This window comes from Tauraco erythrolophus, chromosome 5, assembly GCF_009769465.1.
Source record: "Tauraco erythrolophus isolate bTauEry1 chromosome 5, bTauEry1.pri, whole genome shotgun sequence".
NCBI classification, from domain to species: Eukaryota; Metazoa; Chordata; class Aves; order Musophagiformes; family Musophagidae; genus Tauraco; species Tauraco erythrolophus.
Window position 1 is genome coordinate 33,047,216 of NC_141469.1, and position 27,195 is coordinate 33,074,410.

The 27,195-nt window shown below is 40.0% G+C and overlaps 1 protein-coding gene across 3 annotated transcripts in view; it reads left to right on the forward strand.

Moving 5' to 3' along the window:
* AFAP1 (actin filament associated protein 1) overlaps positions 1 to 21,531 on the forward strand; it is a 65,385-nt gene extending 43,854 nt beyond the window's left edge. Inside the window, exons 8-18 of one of the 3 annotated variants that reach the window (XM_086611638.1) lie at positions 71 to 220; positions 3,756 to 3,967; positions 5,421 to 5,566; positions 9,406 to 9,523; positions 11,004 to 11,261; positions 13,051 to 13,165; positions 15,042 to 15,206; positions 15,808 to 15,998; positions 16,736 to 16,897; positions 18,835 to 18,885; positions 21,505 to 21,531. In XM_086611638.1, the coding sequence (XP_086467764.1) occupies positions 71 to 220; positions 3,756 to 3,967; positions 5,421 to 5,566; positions 9,406 to 9,523; positions 11,004 to 11,261; positions 13,051 to 13,165; positions 15,042 to 15,206; positions 15,808 to 15,998; positions 16,736 to 16,897; positions 18,835 to 18,885; positions 21,505 to 21,531 (1,595 nt within the window). The remainder of the gene's footprint in view (positions 1 to 70; positions 221 to 3,755; positions 3,968 to 5,420; positions 5,567 to 9,405; positions 9,524 to 11,003; positions 11,262 to 13,050; positions 13,166 to 15,041; positions 15,207 to 15,807; positions 15,999 to 16,735; positions 16,898 to 18,834; positions 18,886 to 21,504) is intronic. The other 2 variants (XM_086611639.1, XM_086611640.1) reach the window with 2 other exon arrangements.
* The last annotated feature ends 5,664 nt before the right edge of the window (positions 21,532 to 27,195 follow it).

Here is a 27,195-nt window from a genome sequence, read left to right on the forward strand (position 1 = left end):
TTATTCAGGTTCTCTCTATTCATTGGTCAATTTAAACATACTAAAATGCACACTTTTTCTCTCTTAATAGTGAAAAGGAAAAAAAGTTCAAAATCTGAAGCCAAGGGCACTGTGACTAAAGTAACAGGGAAAAAAATAACGAAGATCATTGGTTTAGGAAAGAAAAAGCCATCAACAGATGAACAGACCTCATCAGCTGAAGAAGATGTTCCAACATGTGGTAAGTGATTTTTCTCCTTGAGTCTTACATGCACATTGCAACTAAAACTTTATAAAATTCTGGCCTAGAAACTCCTCTAAAATTGCTTTCACTGCTGTAATTCTTCCCCGAACATCAGAAGGATGCATTCAGCCTGAAAGAGGAGCAGAGTAGAGTAATTAACAGTGGATAATTTGAAAAATTAGACTAAAGAACTTGACTTCTTAAATAAAATGGTAGCACAGGCTCAGAAGGCGTCATTGCTTTTTGAAAAGTGGAGAAGTGTGGACAAACAGCAGAAAGAAACGAGCTGTTTTCAGACAAAGAGATACAAAATTAATATAGACTGGGTTATAAAGTAAATTTAGGCTAGGAGTTAAAAGAAGATTCTTGGGAAGGGATCAAGTCTTCTCTGATGGATTACGATGAGTTTTTATGGGCTAGCAATCAAGACCACAGTCAACTGGTCTCAGCCGAAGTGCTCTGACTTTAATTTTGCGTTCCTAAAGTGATACATATTGGGCAAAATTTGAATGAAGTAACACATTTCTAGTAAGCTATTTTAACTCCTAATGCTGATCACTCCATATGACAGCTGTAGGGCTTGGCAGCACCAAGGAAGTCTATAAAAAGGCATGCAGAAAATGCCTGTTTTGTATCTTAGCTGTCAGTGTTTGCTTACTATTTAGTGCTTTGTGTAATGCATTCAGCTGATGTCCTCACAGCTCTGCTATTTTCAAACAAAGCAATGTATTTCACAGAATCACAGAATGTTAGGGATTGGAAGGGACCACCTCAAAGGATCATCTAGTCCAATCCTCCTGCCTGAGCAGGACCACCTAGATTAGATCACACAAGAATGCGTCCAGGCGGGTTTTGAACATCTCCATAGAAGGAGACTCCACAACCTCTCTGGGCAGCCTGTTCCAGTGTTCTGTTACCCTTACTGGGAAGAAGTTCTTCCTCATGTTAAGTGGAACCTCCTATGGTCCAGCTTATATCCGTTTCCCCTTGTCCTATCATTGGATGCCAGTGAGAAGAGCCTGGCTCCATCCTCATGACAGTCACCCTTTGCATATTTATAAACATTAATGAGGTCCCCCCTCAGTCTTCTCCAAGCTAAAGAGACCCAGCTCCCTCAGCCTTTCCTCATAAGGGAGATGCTCCACTCCCTTAATCATCTTTGTGGCCCTACGCTGGACTCTCTCAAGTAGTTCCCTGTCCTTCTTGAACTGAGAGGCCCAGAACTGGGCACAATATGCCAGATGTGGCCTCACCAGGGCAGAGTAGAGGGGGAGGAGAACCTCTCTCGACCTACTAACCACACCCCTTCTAATACATCCCAGGATGCCATTGGCCTTCTTGGCTACAAGGGCACATTGCTGGCTCATGGTCATCCTGCTGTCCACCAGGACCCCCAGGTTCCTTTCACCTGTGCTGCTCCCCAACAGTTCAGTCCCCAACTTGTACTGGTACATGGGGTTGTTCTTACCCAGATGCAAGACTCTACACTTGCCCTTGTTGTATTTCATTAAATTTACATCCTCCTGTTTGCCTTTTGGTGCTCCAATATTAAGTAATGCTTCTGTATGCGAACAAGGGTGAATCCACCCTTCTCTCAATTCCCTCCAAAATAAAATTCCACAGAAAGCAAGCTGTGAAGCAATTGCACTGGATTCTGAATCTGGATTTGTCTTTTCTGCTTTAATTAATTAGGAAAACTTCAGGAAACCCAGAAATCTGTGATTAGGCTGCAGTTAGCAGAACTCATTGGTGCATGAAGTGTGATAGATGCTTGCTCAGTGTGAAAGAAGCAGATCCACGGACCACCAGCAAGAACTTCATAGATCAAAAGTGGCTCTCAAGCCACACTTTTGGAATCATTCGCATAAGCTATCTTTGGTTAAATAAGTGTGTATATATGTCTGTACATCAGCTAAGTACAGATGTGATTCATCAACCGAAAGAACAGCCGGGAAAAGCTGTGTCCAGCCAGATGCATTGTCCAAAGCATCTGGCTTCCATAAAAGCTCAAACTTCCGGGGTCTCGTAGTCCTTTGATTATTCTTTATTATGTGAGACATTAACCACAGCTGTACAATCTAATTCCTAGTATTTCTATCATTATATCAGATATGACATAAATACAGCCATTTCTATTGCCTGCATTTGACTCTACTCTATGCCACTTGCAGATTTTATAGGAAAATATATAAGTGTCTAGGCTTTGGTCATTGCAGGAAGTCTTTGCAGGAGAAGTTTCTCACCACCAGAAATTTGGCTCAGTGCAACACCCTCTGGGACATTGCTCCATAGTTGAAGACTTTTACACTTTAGAAGACTCTACCTCCCATGAACAAAGGGCTGCAGGAGACACTCAGCTAGAGCGGAAACTAAAACCTACCTGCACTGGGAGTCATAGTAGAGCTCTTCCCGATAGCATCACTGGTCTTTGACCTGCTGGGCTAAGCTGAAGTGCTAAGGCCCCAACTGGGAACACATTTAAGGCATTTTGGTCATGTCAACTGTTGAAGTTTCAAGGGGGGATATGTGGGAGGAAAAGCATGGGATCCTGCTTAGTTCAAGTGAAGTAGGAGGTTTTGGAAGAGCTTTTCAGAGAGGCATGCTGGGAGCAGAGGGGAAAAACAAGTACTGTCTGAGAAAAGGGACACTCACTCCAAAACAAGCCAGCTGGCTTGCATGTGAAGGGTTTTCCATTTCTAGGGATTATAGTATAACACACAGCTCTACGGGGTTTTGTTGCAGGAGGAGGGAGGAGAGCTGGAGAGTGTGATCATCACAAGGAGCCAAAATCCGATCATTGTGCACATCCTCCTGTTTTTATGACACCTTCCAAGATGTGCGCAATTCTGATCTGCTATATCCTGTTGGATCAAGCTTTGACATTGGAATCATAATCTTGGAAGGGAAACCGAGAAAAATTAATGATAAGTCATAGTTTTAGTGAAAACCAAACAGATAACTATCCAATAGGATTAAAAAAAAAAATCAGACCTGAGATAGAAGACAGTTTTTTATCCTAAATTCTGGCTTCTGCAAGATATCATTTGTTTCCCTCTTTATAGCCTGTTTGGAAGCAGCAACATGCTGAATTAATGTACCGTTCATAATGTGGAAGCAAAACTAAAAGAGTTGTTGGGTTTTTTTTTAATTCCCGAACTAAATAAGACAGAAGAATTGAGCATTGTCTTGATTTGAGTCTGGAATGATTGTTGCTATGGAACAAAGGAAAAACACAAAACACTGCTCATTTAATGACATTATATACCTAGACCCTGTATCCGATATAAAGCATGATAAGAAAAAAGAGGTTTTTTTAAAAGGCAATTTGTTTATGAAATTTTGATTTGTTGTAAGGATATTGGGAAGTGGGGCAGAGTCATTTACTTGTCCTCCTAAAATCGATCTGGACTTTCTATTATAAGAGGAGTAAGTTGTTTAAGTGCTAGCATTCCATTAAGTAAGTTTCCTTTTTTTTTTTTCCTTTTAAAAAAAAAGTCAGGAGTAAAATATCTCACGTTTCATTTTATTGCAGGATATCTCAACGTGCTCTCAAATAACCGTTGGCGTGAGCGCTGGTGCAGAGTGAAAGATAATAAACTCATTTTCCACAAGGACAGGACAGATCTGAAGACACACATTGTTTCTATCCCTCTCCGTGGCTGCGAAGTCATCCCAGGACTGGATTCGAAGCATCCCCTGACCTTCCGCCTGCTCCGAAACGGGCAGGAGGTCGCTGTGCTCGAGGTGCGGTGGTTGCTAATCACTATGACTTGTAGGAACACCCACAAGCTAAATTAGAGAAACACTTTCATACAACCTGGCCATTCAAAAAAAATCTTTGGAATAATATTGTTGTAGAGCTGGATAATAAATACTGGAAGAAGAAAAAAATATTAAGAGTTGTAGGCAAAGAGGGAACTGAGATTTAATGCAGTTCAGAAATCTGCTCAGTAAGATGCTTTTCTCTACGCTGACCTTCCCTTGACCTGTTACTAAAATATCCCTGCTCCTTATCCAGGCATGCATCAGGGATATAATTACTTTGGGTAAATAACTTGGCAATAATTAAATAATGGATGGCTGTTGATGGGAACTCTAGAGCTCTTAACTGTCATTTGTCTGTTACTTATGTGAACCCCTTTTGCTCAATCTGTATCCATGTTAAGGTAATGCTGCAGTAAGAAAATACAGTGTGCCAGCAGCCTGGTAAGTCTCTTGAGACATGGCATGTGTACGCACTGGCACCCTCCTCATACTACGAAGGTCATACCTTCATCTGTTAGGTGGGTCAGGATTTTCTGAGGGGCTTTATACATCTCGTTTTGAAAGCTGAAATGAGAAGACTCTTAAAGCCAGGTATAATGAAAATATAGGAGGAGGCAACCTTTTGTTTTCAATGGCAGGATGGACTCTTTGGCCACTTTGGCTTTCCAACTACAGGTCACAGTAGTCACCTGTCCTTGCAACAAGGCTTGTTATATGTGAGCAGTTCAGAGAAGCTGAAAAACTAGAAAGCAGTTCAAGGAACTGTAGAAGTAAATGAAATATTTAAAAAAAAATGAGAAACTGCAGTTTCCTTTCCCTTCCTTTTTCCCACTTTTTATTTTGCTACTGTTTAACTTTGCAATTGGTGACCTGAAGCAAAATATGAAAAATTTAAAAATACTTACATAGTATTCATGTTTGTACTTGTGCCATTAGGAAAACGAATGCTATCATCAAGACAAATGTATTGGAATTTTTCAAAAAGCAACACTAAAATTTCTTCTGCTACTTCATTATTTTTTTATCCTCATTTCTACTTAGCACTAACATTTTCTTCTCAGGAGTCATCCTAACTAAAATCCCCCAGCCTAGCATAGGGAAATAATTCTGTTATCGCTTTCAATTTTCTGAAGTCTAAAATAAGCATGACTTGAATCTAAATCCACTAGCCTTAAATAGTTATTTTACTTCTTTTTTGGAGATTGCCATCTTCGTATTACATCGTAACTGATGAACACTTAGTACACTCCTTCTAGCAAAGCAGATTTAATAAGAAATCCTGGGGTTTTTAGGATTTCAGCAGAGAGAAACCAGAGCCTCTCAGACAATGTGGTAGCAATTTGTCAGCCAAGAAGAACGCGTTGGTTTGAAGTAATGCTCAGCTCAGTGGCAGACTAAAGACCTGACGTATGCGCTTGCCCTCTCCTCGCAGGCATCCTCCTCTGAAGACATGGGCAGATGGATAGGAATTTTGCTGGCGGAAACGGGGTCTTCGACAGACCCCGGAGCTCTGCACTACGACTACATCGATGTGGAAATGACGGCAAGCGTCATCCAGGCTGCCAAGCAGACCTTCTGGTGAGAGCCGTTCAGCTACCCGGGTGTTTTCAGTACTGTGAGAATTCATATCCATGCATTAACTCTGGTGCCAAGAGAGCTTATCAGAATCCACCACCTCTTTGCCAGATATTGAACTCCTAAAAGTGTTTCAGCACTGCAGCGTGTTAGATGTGTTTATGATTATTGTGTTGGCATCCTGCTAAGTCCTGTAAAAGATGCAGACACCATCCAGCTTTACTCAAATCTTTAGTCATTTTTTCAGTAAATCTGCTTATCAAATGCTGTATTTTAATCTTTGATTTTGCCTGAAGAATTAGAACTATCCCTGGAAGAGGACAAATATGCTGAAATACACAGCTACATAGTTCACATTTAGCTATTGCCTGTATTTACTGTACATAGAGCCAATATATGCTGTACACTAAAAACGTATAGCAAATTTAACTCTTGGATAGTCACATTCTCAGTGTTTCCTTCTCAGGTTCTGTTTTGATTAATTAGTAACTTCACAGAGCTCACATCAGTCCAATATAATTTCTGGTTTTTAATTTAAGAGATGGAAATTGGGAGAGTGTCTAGGGCGCAGCACAGAAACTGTTTAAAATGCAAATCAGTACACTGAATTCCCCATTACCGATCCTGTGCTAACAAAAGTAATGCATACTGAGCATACATAGTGATTTACATGTTCGAATCAGTTTAGGTATTAAAGCAGTCTTTGGTGGGAAGAGACTGTCATTTTTCCTTGGCTAGATGAAGTTGTTTAGAAACAGGAGTGAAGGAACAGTTGGGACAGGCAGGATGTCCTGCTGCAGACATACCCCGTGGTTTCCCAGGGTCAGAAAGCGGGTGGTCTGTGAAGACAGCTGGCAAAGGTGTCCTCCCTCATCTCACTGCAAAATGAGACTACCCACACAAATTTGGAATTCATGTGACTTTAATATATTAGAGAATCACACCCCATCTGCCCATCATAACTTTAAACAGATTGAAAATAAAAAAAAAAAAAGACGCTTCAGAGTTTCCAAAAAAAGACTCTCTTGCCATTAGAGGGGTGTTAAGAGAACTTTGAAAAGGGAAAGCGGGCAGCTTTATTCAGAATCTAGTTTGAATGACTGCTGATAGAAATCAAAGTGACTCCATGTTACCACAAGCCCAGTTTTGTGAAAACCAGATGATTTTGATAGAATCAAAATGTACTTAGCTTACAGACTTACATTAATATTTGTTTTGACGTTAATAGGGCTCAAAAAGTTTATCCTGTGTTGACATATTTTTTTGCTTCAGTCAGCATCTAGCTATAACCACATTTAAGAAAGAAATAGAATGGAAACCTTTTGCCCCTAAATACTGCTTGGCTTTCCTTTCCTAAAAAAAAATGTGATATTAATTGGAGCCAAGTGAAAAAACATATGCAACTAGACCACATGTTAGAAAGAATGTCAAACAACTTGCAAAATAGCAGTATTCCCCTATTAAGAATTAGTTAAAATTCATTGGGTGTCTTTAAAAAACTGTAAGAGCTTGTCAGTAAGCAACTAGAGTAGCTGTCTGATGATTTTCAACTACTCCTAGAAAATGAGGAGAAATTACAATGATACTTAAGTGTTAATAAAATACTATCGCTGCCCTTTATAGAATGAATATCAGTATTCCAAATTAACTGCAGCTATCATTAGAGCTTTGATAATCACAGTCACTTCAGGATTATTGGTTATTCTTTTCCTGAGACATTTGCAAAATGATCCGCTCTTCATTAATAGTCCCATCAATTTTCTTCATCTGAATCATTAGGTATCTAGGAAGGGCTCAAGAAAAAATGCTTGCAAGCAGGTTTTCTCCATTTGCTTTCCCATCTAGCAGTTTCAGAATATAATTAACTTACATGGTTGCATCTGTAAACAGGATTAATGAGGCTTAGTGAAATAATGCTTATGAAGTGTTTGCAGATACTTAGATAAACCTTCACTTCCTTTGGTGGTGGAAATAGTTACTACAGGTGCATCAGATGTCATTAATGTTTTCAGGCATGGTTATTATGCATCACGGTGCTTAAATAGAAATAAATGCCATAACAACTCCAAGTGCAGTCCTTCAGACTAACCAGAAACACTTGAGTAATGTTCTTCATTAAGAGGAACAGTAAACAAATGCAGCCCTTTAATAATATCTCATAAAGTCTGAGATATGATAAAGTTAAAAACATTTTTATCATTGAGTTTATCTTGGGCTTTTTGTTCTTTGTTTGTTTGAAGTAAGAAAAGCTTCTGTCTAATAATTGTTCCGCCCCTGCCCTACCCTGAAAAGTTCACACCGAACTGGGCAGGTTTATCCCTCCTGTGAGCCCGTGTCTCCCGCAGCTCAGGTGAACCACAGTTGGATGAAGCCTGTTTCCCTCTGAATGAGAAATTCAATGGACCCCATGTTATTCCAAAGCCAAAAGAAAGCAACTGTTGAAACCACAGCATTCTTGAGCTCCAGCCAGCGCTACAGAAGACCCTCTCTGCTTTAATAGAGCTTTATCATATTTTATGAATGTCAGCACAGAGTCTGAATAGTTCCATTGTTTGGGATGGAAAGCTTTGTTTTCCCATTCCCATACACCTAAAGCTATAGAAATTATTTGGGATCTCACTCTATATCTCGTTCAGTTTCAGTGGTTGCTACAAAGGAAAACTGACCCTTGGGGTTGTCATTGTTATTGGGCCTGATTATGCCGTTTTTTGCATTGTTAGACCTTTGCTTCCAACACAGAGCCCGTTGTAGTCGTGATATCTTGTATGTACCCTGCAGAATTCCAGTAAGGCAAGCCACAATGATGATTTGGGAGAGAGGGGGGAAAATAAACACACACACATGGATAAGAGTATATGTAAGTAACATACCATAGGACAAGAGGAAACCAAGGGAGGTTTATATTGGATATAAGGAAAAAATTCTTCACTGAAAGAGTGATCAGGCATGGGAACAGGCTGCCTGGGGAAGTGGTTGAGTCACCATCCCTGGAGGTATTTAAAAGACGGGTGCTGTTGGGGACATGGTTTAGTGGTGGACTTGGCAGTGTTAGGTTTACAGTTGGACTTAATGATCTTAAAGGTCTTTTCCAATCTAAACAGTTATATGATTTTCTCTCTCTCTCTATATATATATATATATATGTATCTGCCTTTTGAAGTGTCCAGAGGGCTCAGATCCACCGTGTGAAACACTGCAAGAATTAACATATAGAGTATTTGCATGCACAGTTACATAGACAGAGAGTTGGGAAGCATAGTGCCCTTGTGCACACTCTGTCCAGACAAAAGTTCTGATATGGAAATGAAAGTTTCCCAGATTTTGAGGAAGAAAATATTCAGCATATCTTGATACATATGTGAACTTAGGTTTTGTTGAAGTTCCACTTTCGTTTACAATTTTTTGCTGGATTTGATTCTTTTTCTCCCTGTTCCTAAGTCTGCATTCCCCCTGAATGTGCATGCACCCAGAAACACCTGCTTCTCTCTGATGCAGAAAACAAGGGAGCTTTTATGGGACACTGGCAAGCTGGTTTATAACACAGATCAGCAGGTTCTCATGTAAACATGCCACTGAGCAGTTACAGCTGTTACCCTCCTGGCTTCTGCACAGTCGTATCACCACTGTAAGAATGGAGTACAGGAACATATGTTGTAATATTGGCTACTAGCAGCAACATGTGAGTAGCAAACGAAGGAAAACTGTCCTCAGCTTTCCTGCAGAAAGTGAGAAGATATGTGCTTCCAGGCTACATAATCAGATACAGGGAACATACCACTGAATCATCATTCAGACTTAGGTTCGAGTTCTGGTTTTTATTATTTTTGTTTTGCTTTATTCAGTTTTATGAACAGGCGAGTTATATCTACAAATCCGTACCGGGGAAGCACTGCCAATGGCTACGCCTGTCCGAGTGGAATGGCACTTCATTACGATGATGTTCCCTGCATAAATGGATCGGTAAGAATTGAATTTGCATAGAACAAATGGTTTGCATGTGTTGAATGCATGGACATCTGAAAATTATATTATCTAAAAAGCCCCACTGGGCAGCTTCCAAATGAACTCCTATTTTTTGATTGGGGCTGCAAACTTCTCTCACACCTACAGAGTATTAGGGGTGTGGGACATATTGTTTACATTAACCTGCACGTGAGCCAACGTGCATTTAGAAAGCAGTTGCCTGTTGACGATTTGTTGCCAAGTCCTTGAATATAATACTCACTTGAGAGGTTATTTTTCAGATCACACCGGACCTGGCAAAATTAAAGACTCAGTTACACCAGGCATTTTTTGGTATCTGTTGAGAAAAACCCCAAACCCAAACACTTCTCAGTCCCTGGGGCTGCATTGCTCATGATGACAGGTACTGCTTATCCCAAAAGAGAACCACAGTGGTCGCTTCCAGCTTCATAATTTGTAGAGCTGATCGTAGGCAGATCTGTAATAGGGTTTAACACATATATGTGGTCCTCAAGAAGATTTACAGGTAGGCTGCAGCTCATGCCAGCTCTTAATTTGAGCTGCTTCATAAAGGCTCCTGCTAAGGCTGAATTCCAGAGAAATTCAGAGTTTCAGAGTGTTAAGTGGACTGCAAGTTCAGTCTTCCATTGTGTCTTAGTAATGTCAGAAAGATGGTAGGAAGCTCCTCTTGGGAATAACACTTGACCACATGTGTGGTGAGTAGGCTGTATGTGTAGTGCTTGGATGTACTTAAGCCTTTGTATGAGTAGTGTGCTGCCATAGCCAGGATGGCTTAAGGAAGGATATTTGGCAACCAGGTTGGTTTCTTTTAAGATTAATTGCATGAATCACTGCAGTATTGTTGTTGAGCTTTCCATTTTTCTGAAAAGAAAAAAATAAAGAAAAAAAAAAAGGAATGGCCTGTAGCTATTTTAGCTGGTTAGCTCAGAATAATAATTCTCCAGCAAATAAAATGTAATACTAATAACATACCAGCAGCTGATATTCACTGGAAAGACATATAGCCTGAAGAAAGGAAAAAACAAAACAAAACAAAACCAAAAAAAACCCTCTTGGCTTCTGCTGTTAGGCCATATTACTTTTAACAACTCATGTACCAGATGTAATCCCACAGATTCATCTGTGTAGCCTGCGAGCATCCCCCTGTTAACTCTGCCTGTGCCTCCTCAGTGCTAGAGCCAACAGCTGAAGGTGCAGTCTATGAAACAGTAAGAGTGACAGGATAGTATGGAAAATGCACAGGACTGAGGCTATGAGCCATGTAATGTAATGCTTCCTTTCCACACTGTGTCCTCTCCCCTTTGCTAAGTAGTTTGACTCAAGAGTAGGCAATAAGCATTCGCTTGCTGAACACTGAGGGCTTGCTATGGTCAGAAGAGTTACCAATGTTTTAATTTCACTTCGGAGGTTCTGCATGGTGTATTGTATACTAACTGCCAAAGTATGTGTGTTGCAGTGGGAACCAGAAGATGGCTTTCCTTCTTCTCGTAGCAGGAACATTGGAGAAGAAATGCTTTATGATAACGCAGGCCTGTACGATAACTTGCCGTCTCCAAAAATCTTTGCGCGCTATCCGCCAGCTGACAGAAAACCCAATAGGTTATCCACTGACAAACTCTCCTCTAACCATTACAAATACCCTGTCTCATCCAGTCTGTCTTCTGCTCAGTCTGTCACTAATACCTCTGCTGTGGGGAGGGGATCTGGCTCGCAGGTACTGTACTATTTAATAGTTAACAAAGCTTTTTATTTTTCGGCTGTTCTGTTTATCTGGTTGTTATCTTAAGGGCTTTGGGCTATCTCAGTCCCTTAGTGTTAGCACTGAAGTGCTTGGAGTTTAGTCATGAGCCCACTGCAAGTGAAGCAGGTTTGCTAAGTTGTAAATTCTGATGTGGTACCTGGGAAAGGCTTTCCCCACAAGTTCTTGATGATTTACACATTGTGGATAATAAGAAAAATAGATATGACCTTCCAAACTTAACCTGAATGCATATCTAGCTGCCTTCTGTCTCCTTAGGCAGTGATGACTTAAAAAAATAAGAAAAGTTAAACATGGCCTGGCTGTGACAGCAAATTTGCATCCCTGGAATTTTACTAATATATATATATTGTATATACTATCGTTATATATGTTGTGAATATACATATATATCATAACGTATATTACAGATATACTAAATGATACTGTATATAGCATGCATATACCATATTTAAATTACTGCCTGTTATTTTCTTACTCTGAAAAAAACTAAGCCTATGTCTATGCTGCTTTCTGAGGATGGCCTCCGGCTTCTGGACCTCAGCTGAAATGAAAGTGAAGCTAAAGTGAAATGAAATCCTGTATACTCAGCCTCGGTAGCAGACAGGCAGACCCCAGCTGGGGAGCAGAGCAAACCTCACTCACAGCCACGCTGGGGACCTTCTCTAGAGCCTGTAACCAGTCTCCAAAAGTTGGTCATCCGCCTAAGGCTGTGAATGTATCACAAAGATGGGTGCTTTTCAATTTAATCTGAAATGGAACAGTTACATAACTGGTTCCCTTGAATAAAGGACCTGTAATGTTGCCTGTTAACTCAACCCCTGTAAAAACTTTGTATCAGAATATTAGAATTCAGTGAAGTCACAGAATTGGAGGTGAACTCGAGCAATACATTGCCCTGATCCTAGGCTCCAGCGGTTGCTTCTTTTTGCACTCTTTGTTCAGTCCTCAAAAGCTTTCATAAACAAGTGAGCAGAGCATAGCACACGTGTGCTCAGCTGAGGCATCCTCCATGGAAACACTAGGCTTAGCCAAGAACAGCGTTGCTCTTCTCAGGGTTTGGTTTAGCCCAGGAAAGCCCTCTAAATGGAAACCCCTTGGACTTGAAATGTGCTGTTTCTGTCAATCATGTGAGCTTGCCTGGCTGTTATGAGAGGTTGCCTTTTTTTCAGTAAGAATAACTTTCAATTAGGAGCTAGAAGTTGTATAAGAAGAAGGTGGTATGTTAACTCCTAACATGTAAAAGTATGAAATAATTATATTGTTTAAAAAAAAAAAAAAATCAATGCACCACAAGGATGGCAAGGTCATAGTAACTAAGAAACAGTATTGAAGTTTTGTGTAGCAAACCCTGTTGGGGTTTTCTGTATGAAATTAACTTGTGACAAACCTGATTTTCAAGAATCTTTACTGTATAAAAGTATTTGAAGGTAAAACTTTTCTGCCTCACAACAGCTTTCTTAGTATATTAAGTGCCAGAGTTTTGAGTAAATTATAGACTGTAATGCCACCAGCGATGGCGAGTTCATCCCCTTGTTGTCCTGTGATTGCTGGTGTGGGTCCTGCTGAGCAGGCAGCTCTCAGAGACAACATTTCTGGAGGAAGCACCGTCTCCAGCTCAATCAATGTGCGCTATTAATGCTCTCTGAGCAGGCAGCTTTTTGTCAAGCTTTGCCCTTGATGAAAGGGCAACTGTAATGCACAGGAATAGCTTCAGCCCATTTGTACTTTTGTTTTCAAACAGTTTAAAGGCAAGAAGCCTCCTTCGACCAGTAACGGGATCACTGGAAAAGGGAGAACTTTAAATAGCCAGCCGAAGAAATCTGAGTCGGTGTCATGTGTGAAGCGCACCGCGTCCAGTAAGTACGGCCCTTCACTGCTGCCTCGCTTTGAGTGGAGTCATGCAGATACCCAAAATAGCCATCATCTTAGCAAACAAGATAAAGAACCACTGTGGTTCTTCTGTGGCTGAGGGGCTGAGCAGGAGATGCCCACCAAGACATTGAATAGGAGATATTGTGTGCATTGGTGACTCATGAGTACTCCAGCCATGCCACGAGATAAAGGGTTGTCATGTGGAGACATGAAACGTGAACCCATGACTGCAAAGTCATGAGGGCAGCAGGAAAAAAAAAAGGGGTTAATGATTCTTAAGGCTCCAGGGTGATCTTATTGCAGCCTTCCAGTACTTAAAAGGGGCCTACAGGAAAGCTGGAGAGGGACTTTTTACAAGGGCTTGTAGTGATAAGACAAGGGGCAACGGCTTTAAACTGAAAGAGGGTAAATTTCTATTAGATATACGGAAGAAATTTTTTCACTGTGAGAGTGGTGAGACACTGGAACAGATGGGCCAGAGAAGTTGTGGATGCCCCATCCCTGGAAGTGTTCAAGGCCACGTTGGATGAGGCTTTGGGCAACCTAGTGTAGTGGAGGGTGTCCCTGCCCATGGCAGAAGGGTTGAAACTAGATCTCTGAGGTCCCTTCCAAGCCTAACCATTCAGTGGTTCTATGATTCTATGATTCTGCATTTGGGGCAGAGAGTAGTTCTGTATTCCTGTTGGAAGAGAAGGATGAGGAGCTGGGAAAGAGATGAGAACATTATGTTGCTCAAAAGTGAAATTATTCTTATCTCTAACAAAAAAGATATAACAAAATAATGAACACAACCACATAGCTCAAAAGCTTCCTCAGAAGCCAGAAATTTCAATTGGCAAGTGGCTTGTTCAGAGAGTTCTTCTGGGCAGATGGATTGCCTGTAGGAAATCCCTAACAGGGATTGTGTTGGTTAGAGAAGAGAAGACAAAAAAGACCTATAATCGTATTTTTTTAAATACAAAGTCAAAAGCACAGCTTCTTCTAGAGAAGGAATGAATGAATGTGGTTTTTTTGATCCCAAGATGTATTTTTAAGAAATTGTGGATTTAATGGCAACGAGAAATTGAGTTAGACTTCAGGAAAAAGGTATGTATCTTTCTAAATAGGCAGGTCAATTGATACTGGAATAGATAGTTGTGGGAGTAAAGGAGTCTCAGTTATGAAAGACTCACTAAAACTCGTTTGACAACTATTTGTCAGGAATGGTTTAGTGCTCTTGACTTTGCCTTCAGATATGCAGACAGAGTGATGTGTTAGCTGACCTTTGGTTCTGCAAATGGGGTAGAGGTATAGAGGGGGCTGTGATAGAAATTAGACCACAGCTACACATGAGCCATGAAAGGAAAGCATTATATGGGGAAATAAGAAAAAAAAAAAAAAAGCAGCCATCTCTTCAGTACCAAAAAAGTGAAAACATCATTGTATTCTCTTATGTCAGGTGAGAAAAGATATGTGCTTGAAGTAGGAATGGAAACTAGTCAAAAAGGGTAAACAGGTAGCTTTTCCTCTGACACCTTCCAATTAAAAATCAAGGGTTCAAAGATAAAGAGGAGCCTCCTTTCCTTCCTCTGAACTACACAGAAAGGCAAGGCCATGTGTCAAAACTCGACGTACTATAAAGTGGCTGGTATTTCTCATCTTCCCCATCTAAATGTAGAGAACAAACTATCCCGTATCATTTCCACAGCTGTGCTTCAGTACTTAGCAGGAATCATGGACCTTGAGAAAAAGTTGGTGCAAGAGGGATGATAAACTGGTTTCTCAACCCATGAAGTGCTTCATGTGATGTTCAGTCTCAGGGAATAGTTTAGAGTTTTACTGTTAATTTAGCCATAAATAACTACAATCCAATAAATGCAGATGCGGAGCAGTACAAATATGGCAAGAATCGTGTTGAGGCAGATGCAAAGAGATTACAAAGCAAAGAGGAGGAGCTGCTAAAGAGGAAAGAAGTGCTCCGGAATAGGCTGGCCCAGCTCCGAAAAGAAAGAAAAGATCTACGCGCTGCCATTGAAGTCAATGCTGGTATGAGGTGCTTTTTTGTGCTGAATTTTGCCTGAGTAGGCTTAATTATCAATTAGCTTTGTATTCTGTGCTGAAGACATGACACTACCTGAGGTTCAGTTTTGACGTTAAACAATGCTCTGTAATGTCTTTATTTGCTTTCTATATAGATATAAATATATAATATAAATATATGTATTTATATTATATGCATGTATATGTGTATATCCTTATTTTATGCACATATTTTTTATATATGTGTGTGTATAGACATATATACACCGCTATGAAATGACATTGGTGGGGACTCCAGACAGCAGAACATGGGAATGATTCTGTTGTGACCAGCTAATTACATTTTCATGACATGTAAAAATAACAAAACAAATACTGACTTGAAATTAGGCTAGAAAACTAGGGAAGGGACCTGAGAGAAAGCATTTGATTTCTGTTGGTAAACTTTTTACCTGAAAAAAGTGGGGTTTGCAAAGTACGTAACTGTTTTGTGATGTCACTGATTTTTAAAAAGACCCTTGTTCCTTACTTTTTTAAAAAGAAAGTAAGTTCTGTAAGTGTCGATTTAAGCTTCTTATTGAAATAATACCATTGCTGTGGATGACAGGCAGGAAGACTCAAGTGATTCTTGAAGACAAGTTAAAGAAGTTGGAAGAGGAGTGTAAGCAGAAGGAGGCTGAGCGTGTAAACCTGGAGCTAGAACTGACCGAGGTGAAGGAGAGCCTTAAGAAAGCCTTGGCTGGTGGCATCACACTGGGCTTGGCTATTGAGCCCAAGTCAGGAACATCAAGCCCACAGGTATGCAAAACCATTAAATACACAAATCCCAGGACCGTGAGCTTCTCAGCTCCAGTAAAATGTGTGGGAACTGAGAGTTTTCAAAAGGTTTGTGAAGCCCAGGACATATGAGCAGAACTAAACACCTTTCTGCATTATTTGCATTCTTCACCTACATCTGGTGTACTTTCTACAGCAACAGGGAGCAGGTAGACACAGGAATCACAGGCAGTATGTGTTAGGATGATGTGCAAAACCTGGTACCTCAGTGTTCTTGGTGATTGTAAAAGTGCATGAACTGAGATACTGCTTCATCCCAGAGAGATTTAAATGCACAAGTCGTGCAGTGATGGAGACCTACTTCTGTCTGACTGACCTATCAGTCACTGTCACCCTTAGCAAAGGCAGCATCTCACACGTTCATGATGGCAGCCCTGGCATGGCAGCGTGGCAGCCTTGGCTTAAGCTATGGGTGACTCTCAGAAGCAACTGGGTATCTGCATCAGAAGGATCAGCAGGATGTGTCAGTTCCTCCAGATGACCCAATGTTGATTAATCTCAGAAAACAAACTTTAATTTTTATCACAGAACACACACTTTGTTTTGTTTTCTTTTGTTCTAACCTCTTTTTCATTTATCTATCATTATTATGAATATGGTTTCTTTAAAAAAATATCTTCAGTTCTAAGTCTAGTTAGAAAATATTGCTCATGTGACTGTTTGGGGGAAACTCATTGTAGGGTTTTTACTCTTTATAGTCTCCAATTTTCAAGCACCGAACTTTGGAAAACTCTCCAATCTCCAGTTGTGATACCAGTGATACTGAATGCTCAATACCTGTGAACAGCGCAGCAGCGCTGAAGCGACCTCCCTCGTCAAATAATTCACCATGTCGAGGCCATGTCCTTCGAAAAGCAAAGGTGAGAAGACTTATGTCTAGTTTTCTTTGTCTGTCCTTTTCCTTACTTTTAAAAAAATCTTACTTGCTTGTGGCAAGACAGAGACAGAGAAGAGAGGGAAAAGTTGGTTTCTGCTGCTTCTGTGGGTGAAATTTAGCTTTAAGAAGAGAATGTGCCATATCTAAGTTATTTGTATTACTACGTAAATACTGCTGATTTTGAGGAACCCTTTGCAGAAGAATTGGTAAATAGTTTGAGAGGTAGATTTGTCTCTACTGTCTTATTCCATTTTTCTCCGTTTCTTTATAGATTTCATTTGCAAGGTAAGTGGCCTGTGGTGTAGACAGTCTATCTAAAATTCGTGAAGTTACACTAATCTGTGTAGCAGAGAAGTGCTTAAAAGAGCACTGTTACAGTAAGTGTCCTGAAACAACACAAGATGAGGCCTGATCTTTGCCAGCTGGTGCAAGAAAAGACAAGTTCTACATTGTAATAATCGACAATGTGTTGTGCACGTGTCCATTCCTAATGTAAATTTAAAGTAGAAATTGAATTAATTTAAACTAGTCTTACAAATACCAGGCTGATGTTTGTGTTCTTCTTGTATTGTTAGAGTTTTCTGATTTTTGTGCTTTAGTTTAAATAAGATTTTTATGACTGTTCTTTTGGGCTAAATTTGCTAGCAACATGAGCAGGCAGGCAGCCCATAGCTAAGGGTGGCAGTAGTAGCATTGGCCCAAGTGTTTGTTGTTTGGTAGTTCACTGGTAATTGTAATTATAAACAATAATAATCATAGACATTTGTCTTTCATGCAATCTATTTCTTTTTAAAAATAATGAAGAATTCTGTATAGGGAATTTGTGAAGTAACTTTTGTTACATGTCTTCATTGATATACATTTACAGTGACTGAGCATCAGCCTTAACACCTAAACTAGTAGATGCTGAAAAATCATCATCTCAACAATTGATTTGGTTTTCTGGCACATCCTAATCTCTCCATTTCCTCCCCTCAGCCCCTTTAACCTCTCTCTGTTACCCAGGCTATGAATTACTTCTCTTTCTTTACCTTATGTGAGAGCCTTCTCACCCTTCTTCTACCACCAATTCCTCCATCTTTTCCACAGATATCAACTGCTTTTTCTGCCAGTTAGCCTGATTCATTTAAACTCAACTAAGAATATTTAAACTCAGAGTAATAGGCTTCAGTTCTATCTAACTTTGAAGTTTGCTACTTGTGTTTCAAAGCTGAAGAAAGATTCATGTGCTCTAAAGCTTATCTGTGTATTCCAATTATGTCCTAATTTGTCGTATAAAGATATCATCTCTAACTGGACACTTCAGCTTAGATTTGCATGTTAGCACAGTGTTACTCGTGGGAATGTGGTTTAGCAGTCAGAGCACAATCCTTAGGAAAGGGAGCGTGGCATTGTGCTACACGCTGGAGAGGCACATTAAAGCCAGCCATTTCATCTTTAGAGCTGGAGAAACCGAGGCACCCTAAAAATCTAAACATTTTTGTTGTAAATAATACCTTCCAGCTGTAGTCTTTTTATGCTCAGCATATACCATACAGGAAAAACCCTGCTGTGTTGTTTGTTATTGCTGTGCTTTGGATGGCACGATAGGGATGGTCAAGCTCTTTTGTAGAGGAATCTTGGATATAAGATTAAGCTAATCAGAAAGGATATGGAGCTACTAAGCATGTTTCCCATCCTGGGAAAAACAACTCAAAGTATCCAATTCAGCTTTAACAGCTTTTTCCTAAACTCTAAATATAAAGAGTGAAATTTTGCTGAATTAGATGGTGTAGGCCAAGCTGTACTCAGCCCATTCGCAAGGAGCTGCAGCCAGAGCCTGCCATCGGGTAAGTCTGCAGCACACCCCGCTTTCCGGGAGGGTTAACCCTACATGTGCGAGGGTGGGATCTGGCGCTCAGTTCTTTTGGCCTTTCACAGTTATGTGTGAGCCCAGGCCTTATAGATGTGGCTAAAGAAAGGGCGTCACACGTGAGTGTCCCCGAGCAGAACTTGGCTGTCCACACATGGGTGTCAGTGCAACATATGGGTGTGAAGCAGATATCACGTCCGTGCTGACGTTTGCGTCTTCAGCAACTGGCAAATCTCCCAATGTTAGGAGGGAGTTGTATAAGCCTTCAGAATGTCAGGGTGTTGTTTTTTTTCTCCCAATATGTATTTGATTACCCTGAATGCCTCCCACCAGTCAGCCTTGTGTTTGCAGCCACCCTCGTGTCACTGTCACGCTCGTGAGCCCGCAGCACCACCCTGCTCTCTGCGAGTGCACCTGCTGCCAGATGTGTGCGTCTCCCCCTCGCAGGGGAGGCGAGGCACCTGGGGCAGCAGGTTAGGAAGCTGCTCCGCCAAAATCTGTCTCCTCTCAGATGCACTAACATGAGAAGGGAATAGAGAAGCAAGAAGACAGCTCTAGTGTTAATTCTAAGAACCAGCAGCAATTTAGGTGTTGACTGTTTAGCACGTACACTGTACATATACACATATATGCATACATATATTTGGATTTTTTAACTTTTCTGTTCGTAACATACGTTTTTAATTTTTTTAGAAAGTAATAATGTCTGTTTTTAGGAAGTCAGAAGGAATTTTAATTGCGATTTTGTTAATCTCCACTTGGCTGGAAATGTAGACTCTATTAAAATAAGGAAAACAATATTCTGCATTAACATTCCTAGAGAAGTAAAATAATCCAAATATCCTTACTGTACAAGAAAAACAATTACTTAAATATTGCACATTTTGAATGACTTTCTAAAACCAAATTGCTATGTTTAGGAAGGAAACTGCAGTTATTATTTCTGATCTGTTTTGAAAACTAGTGAACTGGTGAATGTCAGCAGCATATGCTTTGCTTACGTTCAGGGACTGGAGAAGAAAAGGAGCTCTCCCATTTTCCCAGCTCCCGGTCAGGCCGTCAGTGTTGACTTCAACATTCCTTCACTGGCATTAACCTGCTGGAGAAATGGAAACAAAGAAAACGTTTCCTCTGCACCTGCAACAGGAGCTACTGCTGTCAAGGCTTATTTAACACTTAGAAAAATTCTCCTCCCAGTTGCTTAGCCAACAACTTCCTTTAGAGGTTTGGCAGCGTATACACAGAGAATATACACTTAATATCCATTTTAAAGTAGTATAGTTTTTACCAGTACTGTATTTTAAGTTTACCATAATTTGAAGTGTAAAACTAAGCATTTAAAATACATTGTATTTTAATAAAGGTACCATTTAAATTAAGAAAAAAAACCCACCTCATAAGATTAAAAACCCCCCACAACTATTGTCTACCTGGTTTAAACCCAAGGTTTTTTTTCTTATATTGCTAAAGCAGCCACCAACTGTGACCTTTACTGTTGCTTTACAGTGGCTGAAGAGGTGTCACAGTCATGCAGCTGTTTAGCCAAACTAATGCTGTTACTGCTTTCAGCAGCAGAAATAGATATTTACATGGATGAGTAACAGGTTTCAGTTAGAGCTCTTAAATGTCGTGGAATGAGTGTTAAGTTCAGGAATTCAGGTTGGGAGCCAAGTCAGCAGGCTGCCTGCAGAGCATCTGCAGAGTAGATGGGTGGGAGAGGAATGTGTAGACCCCAGTGCCTGGCTCGGAACAGCTGGGTGGTTGCTCCATGGGGATTACTCCAGCGAGAGGCCAGCTCCTTCGTGTCTTTGTTATTTCCTGATTGCTGTCAGGGTGTGAGTCAGGGAGTAGGTACAGTATGGATGTCCCAGGCTGAGCCCATCCATCTTCAGCTCTTCTGCTTCTGTGTGCTGTTTGAAACTACTGTAGGTATCACTCAATAGCCACAAGTTTGATTTAATGGGGTGTTTAACTGTAGCAATCGCACAATTTTCACTTATATGGCAGAAAAAATGGCAATATGTTGCTCTGAGACATACGGATGGAAGTGTTATAGATTATGTGGTCGGTAGATGTCATTGTCCTCAGCTAACAGGAGGGGAAACTGAGGCACAGAAAGGCAAAGAGATTTCTTTAACTTGCCAAGTTATAGCTCAACTTGGATTATGGAGATGGGAAACAAATGCAATGTAAACTAACGTGCTTTTCTTTATCCTGCCTGCAAGTCTCTCTGCCTCAGTAAACTGCCCTTTTCAGCCATAGAAATGTGTGTCTGCCATGAGTTTTATAATAAAAAATGGAATCGTAGTAAAGCAATCACTAGGTGTCAGCTAGGAGAGAGATTGTTTCCTGCTGTCTCATGCAAGTAAGTTAGAAAGCCCTATGTGCTAAATCAGCCTCTCCCATTCAGCTCCTGCTGAGTTCTTTAGACCAACTGTGGTGTGTGAATTCGCTCCGTAAGTACCCTTTGCAGAAAACAAACATGGCTCTTTTGCTTTGCGCTAGAGAAGAAGTTGCCATATAGAGTTGCGGAGGGGTGGAAGCTGTGCGCAGACACTATCAGGACATACTAGTTAGCATTCCCTACTTAATTTGTGGGCAGGAGGCTGAATCCAGCGAAGTTAATGGAAAAACTGTTACTCACCTCAGCTGGCTTTGGCTTAGCAGAGCTGACAACATCAGTGAAATATCCTGATTTCTCTAACATTTTCTGTATCTCTTTTTCCCCCCACTTCCAGGAATGGGAGATGAAAAATGGAACATAAATATAGTAAAACCACTCACTTTCCATAAAGGCCTTACCTGTTATGGACCAAGACGTAGGCTGCAAAAGACTCATCTGAAAGGTGGTATCAAGCGATACAACGTAAGAGGTTTTGTAATTCTGTTAAGTTAATGGTAGCTTGGCGCTAATTTGCCTGTATTCCCTCTGCTGTATTGCTGTGTAACTACGTGTGCCCCTTTTTTATTACCTGTAACTCTTTATTTCCAACTTCACTGGTAAAGAAAATGAAAACCAAACATCCGAAACCAACCGTAGTAAGTAAAAAGGAGCATAAAGTCACAGTTGAAAGTTTACTCTGCTGAAACAGCATAGCCCAGCAATGTTTATTATATTGCATCACCACTGAAGACTGGTGTGTTAAGACCGATGTGAAATCAGTGTGGATAAGAAGTACTCTAACAAGTTAAAACTGACTTTGTGAGGTCTGCCACAGAGGTGGCTGAGCAAAGTCTTGCTCGTTAGCAGTCGCTTTGCTGTTAGCTGTTCACGTGGCAAAAGAAAACTGAAGAAATGTATTCACAGCAATGGCATGGCTTGCTTGGCCAGGAAGGCAGGAGCTCTTCAGTGCCGCTGCCCTCTACACTGGTGTGAGACCGTGGGATGGCACAACAGCTGTGAAGCATTTTTTGGATACTTTTTAGACAGATGCTTTTGTCACTGGGAGATAAAAAGCTGCCACACTTTGAAAAAAATACATTTTAGTATGTTCTCTTTATTACTATTCCAAAGCACCAGTCATCTTCAAAGGCCATGGTATCGAACTACGATTTGTTCCTGACTTTTTAAAAAAGGCAAACAGGTATTTTTAGATACTGCTTCTTTTCTACACTTTTGGAAAAAGAAAAATGTAATTGAAATTAATCCTCAACAGATAATGAAAACTCAGAACAGCTTGTGCAGTCAGTCTTGTTTTGCTTTTTTGTAATATAGTCTTTTTAAACTTGAGTAATAGAACACTGCTGTACTTTTAGTTTCCTTCATCTTTTCAGACCTCACCTATTATTTTTGAGGCAGATGAATTGAAAAGATGATAGTTTCTGGACTCTTATATTTACAAAGAATTGGGGATTTTCTCAGACAGACATTTCTGTTTACTAGGAAAGAGCGTCTTGCATTTTAGTCTGTAAAATTATAGAAATCTTTTCTTATTTGTCTCCATCCACATCACTCCTGAGAACTTAGATGCAGTAAATTGCCAACTGAAGTCCCTCAAAATCTAAAGATTGGCTTTAAAAAATCAGGAGAAGGGAAAAAAAACCCCATATAATGAGTTGGATTATTTTAATTTTTTTTCATTTTTTTTAAGCCTTTAAGAGCCTTCAATCACATTCTTAAGATTTTTTTTCTCCTCAACTGTAAGGACTAGAAAATTACTTTAATTAAAAAAATTAAACTACTACTCATACTTTGAGATAATCAGATGTTAGTGCTGGAGTCTTGACAATTAGCCAAGGCTTGCAATTAAAACCACAGACATTGGCAAGACAGCAGTTATCAAGGATCACATCCCTTTATGGCCTAGCCTATAGTTTGTCTCTTACCTTGAGGAATAGGTGTATGTAACTGTTGAAGGGTACATGGGGATTCCCAGCTGAGCTGGATGCCAGAGGACTTCCCGCAGGAGCTGGTGGGATTTGAAGGCACATCATGATCGGAAAGCCCTGATGATAGCTGCTAGGACACAGGGCTGTGTCCTGTCCCCAAATGCAATCAGTGCCAGGGATCCCGTTGACCTCAGCACAGTAAAAATAGGGCCCAGAATGAGAAAAGGCTCTTTGCTTCTTGGGACTATGCTTGTACAAAGCACTGCAGGAATGCAGATACGGTAGGGAAGCAAGTGTCAGTGTGGTTTTCATTGAAAATAGGATTTTTTTATATTATTTTAAGTCACCTGCTTACTTACTAACTCTATAAGTGGAGGGCACATTCTATGCTGTATGACTATGGACTAAACAGTATCAAGTTCCCATAAATATTAGCAGAAACAAATTTGAAGCAAAAGTAAGTTCATTTAGGCTTTTTATTTCAAATTAAGTTATTTATTTGTATATTTCAATAAATATTTAATTTATATCTGTACATATTTATGATGCAAATTAGGCTTCTAGTCAACGTTTGCAATGATGTATCAGTTGCCGTTAAGAAGTGGTCCCACATCAAGTAATGCAGAGTAGCCAAAAGCCAAATCACTTGTCTTGTTTACCCAATATTGGCCTTGTATCTTCCACCCGCTACGTCCCATGGGAAAAAACCCAAATCCTTGCCAAGGACAGGTTTTAATCCATGCCTGAGAGAGAAGCGTGTGAATTTCTGTCCAAGCAAACAGAAATTGTGTGGTGTTGGGGCCATGCACGCAACCTCAGCTCCAGCACCGCAGTCTTCCACGCTGCCAGACGCACTAGTCGCTCTTGGCACCTACAGTGCCCACGGCACCTATAGCGCCCGCTGTAGCAGCAGCTGCTGGCAAAATTAAGCATCTTTCAGCCTTCCTCCAGCAAAGGCTCCATAAAGCCACCACCGTCCCCCCTTGCCCCCAACCCGGCACGTACTGTAACTGTATGTCTCTGATGTACAAGTACGTTGGTAGCATCACACTTTGCATTAGTGACATGTCTATTCTATATAAAGGCCAAGGTTTTGAAAGGAGGAGAACAAAAAAAACGCGGGAAATAACCTCTCTGTAGACCACATTCGGTGCTGTGAAATCTACTCTGTTTTCTTGAATGCTATATTGCTGCACAATTTTTTATAAAAAGCAATAGAGCTTGTATTTTCACCATTTTTAGATTTCAGGATCACTAGGCAAAGTCAGCAATAGAGCAGCATGACTTTTCTTTTAAAGGAAAACTCTTGTATTTTAAACCATTTTTATATCTTTTAACAAAATGTAACACTTGTGCTTCCTCAACAAACTCCTGTTACTGTACCAGGTGCTTTTTTATTGTTTTTTATGGGTGATGCTTTTGAAAAAAAAAAAATCATAACTTTTGGGGATCAAAAGTGGTTTTTTTAATGAAATGATTGTGGCAATTTGATTTTTCCAATGGAGAATACTTAATTTAGTATTGATCTTTTGTTAAAGACACTTTCAAATTAATTGGCCCAGGCTGTACGTTGTAAGATAATGTTCTCATATTAAGAATGTAATTATTTCCTTATTGTATTTTTTAAAAAACAAAATCATATTTAAAAAAAATCTGTGAAAAAAGCATGAAAGAAACATGAAAAAAGTTTTTTGTTTTATTTTTGTTATTGGATATGTTGGCAGTGCCCATTATAATTGACTGTAAATATAGTCTTTCTACTGTATTTCTCAATGTATTTAAGTTTTTTGACACACATTCATGGAAGCTTCTGTAAAAAAAAAAAAGTCCAAAATAGACCCACCTTCAAACGTGTGTCTTAGTAGCTTCAACTAACTTTATGCCTTTCTAGTTTATTCTTCAGAAAGTCTTGCAGAGTGTGAAAAAAGACTGGCACCTGGTAGGTGCGACAGATCCAAAACCATTATTAATAAAGTTACCTGTCAAAAAAAGAAATATTTGCATTGTTGTTTCTTGGTATTTGTCAATATAATAAGTAGTTGGCACCTTAGCAGAACACCTGCAATAGCCATCCTCAACTGAGTACCATTGTCCTGTGCCAGTCAGTTGAAAAATGCTTGGACAGGTTATAATTAGTATTTTTTTGTTATCAGTTGTGTCCCCATTTAACTGTGCAATGACTTTCTGCAACCTGAACACAGTCTATCTAAGGACTCGCCCGGCAATGGAAAATGGAAGTTCAATGTATTTAGAGCTCATAGCAGAAGTTACTACTTATGTAGTGTTACTGTATCAGTTTGCTTTCCCATTAAAAAATAATGTAAAATGTAACACATTAAAAATACCCTTAAGAAATTAAAGTGGATCAAAATCTAACTGAGCTATTTATCAGGCTACTTAATGATGAATATAGCAATTCCTTAGAGATGACTGACAGATGAGATTGAAAAGTGATAAGCCATAATTACTCCTTGTTGCTTTTCTTAGATTTAGCTCTTGCTTCCATTACACTAAAATAATTACCGAATGTCATGCTTAAGTAGAAAATATATTTCATTTTACCAAACTCAGGGAAGCAGTAGTATAAAATAGTCTAATTGGTTTCCTTTCTGTACTCACAGCCTCTTTGACCTCAGGAGAAAAAGGTGGTCACCATGTGTAAAACGCGTCATGGTGGTATAACTAATAAGAATTGTCTCTTAAGTAGACACAGCTTTTTGTCCACTTAATCAAAGCTTATAACCCTTCACCACCTTTTGTCAATTAAAAAGCCTTCCAAAGCAAATTATTAGTATTTCTCTAAAGAAAGAAAGATTATCTGTTAAAAAGATATACATAGGACAACTTCATAAAAATATGTCTGTTATATATAAATATATATATATTTAGAGTAGTTGTACTATATAATATATACTAGTATTACAGTGTAATAGTATATATGCAAAAATTAGAAAATGGATACCCTAAGTTACTCGGGCTCATGGCCTAAAAAAGCCTTAAAGAGGATCTTGGTGTCTTCTGTAAGCTACATTTAATATTTGGTCTGCTCAGTTGCATCCCAAAGGCATTCAATATGAAAGGCCCCACGAACACCTAACTTACTCCACTGCGGTTTATTCCTGCCCATGGGCACCCACATTGTAAGCATTGCAGTGCTTTAAGTTGTTCTTTTTTCAATTTGTGGATAAGTTGAGCACCATCAGACCCCTCGTTACAGTAATTAAGCACTTTACACATTAACAGATGGTATTATAAAGTGAAAAATTAGTGAACAGCTGGAGTGTTGTGGTTTAACCCCAGCTGGAAACGCAGCCTCGCACAGCCACTTGCTCACTCTTTTCTGGTGGGATGAGGGAAAAAATTGGAAGGGTGAAAGTGAGAAAACTCATCGGTTGAGATAAAGGCAGTTTAATAGGTAAAGCAAAGTCCACACGTGCAAGCAAAGCAAAACAAGGAATTCCTTCACTACTCCCCGTGGGCAGGTGAGTGTTCAGCCATCTCCAGGACAGCAGGGCTCCATCACGCGTAACAGTGACTTGGGAAGACAAATGCCATCACTCCAAACATGTCCTCCCTGCTTCCTTCTTCTTGCCCCAGCTTTATATGCTGAGCATGACATCATATGACATGGAATCTCTCTTTGGTCAGTTTGGATCAGCTGTATCCCCTCCCAACTCCTTGTTCCCCCCTCCAGCTTGCTCACTGGTGGGGTGGGGTGAGAAGCAGAAAAGGCCCTGGCTCTGTGTGAGCACAGCTCAGCAGTAATGAAAACATCCCTGTTTTATCAACAGTTTCCAGCACAAATCCAAAGCATAGCCCCATACCAGCTACTGTGAAGAAAAATTAGCTCTACCCCAGTCAAAATCAGCTCACTGAGAAATCACTGCACTTGGGCAGAGTCTATGCAGGTTTTATACTAGGATGTCATTGCTCATGAAGTGCTACGAGGTCTGCGAGGCTGTTAGCAAGCATCCAGGAAAAGATCATATTCTGCTTGGATTTCTTAAGGATATATAATTGTTGATAAACAAAAAAAAAAAAATTGGGCATAAATTCTCTGTTTCCAGTGGCCTTGGCCTTTCTAGTCAGCCTTGGGATTC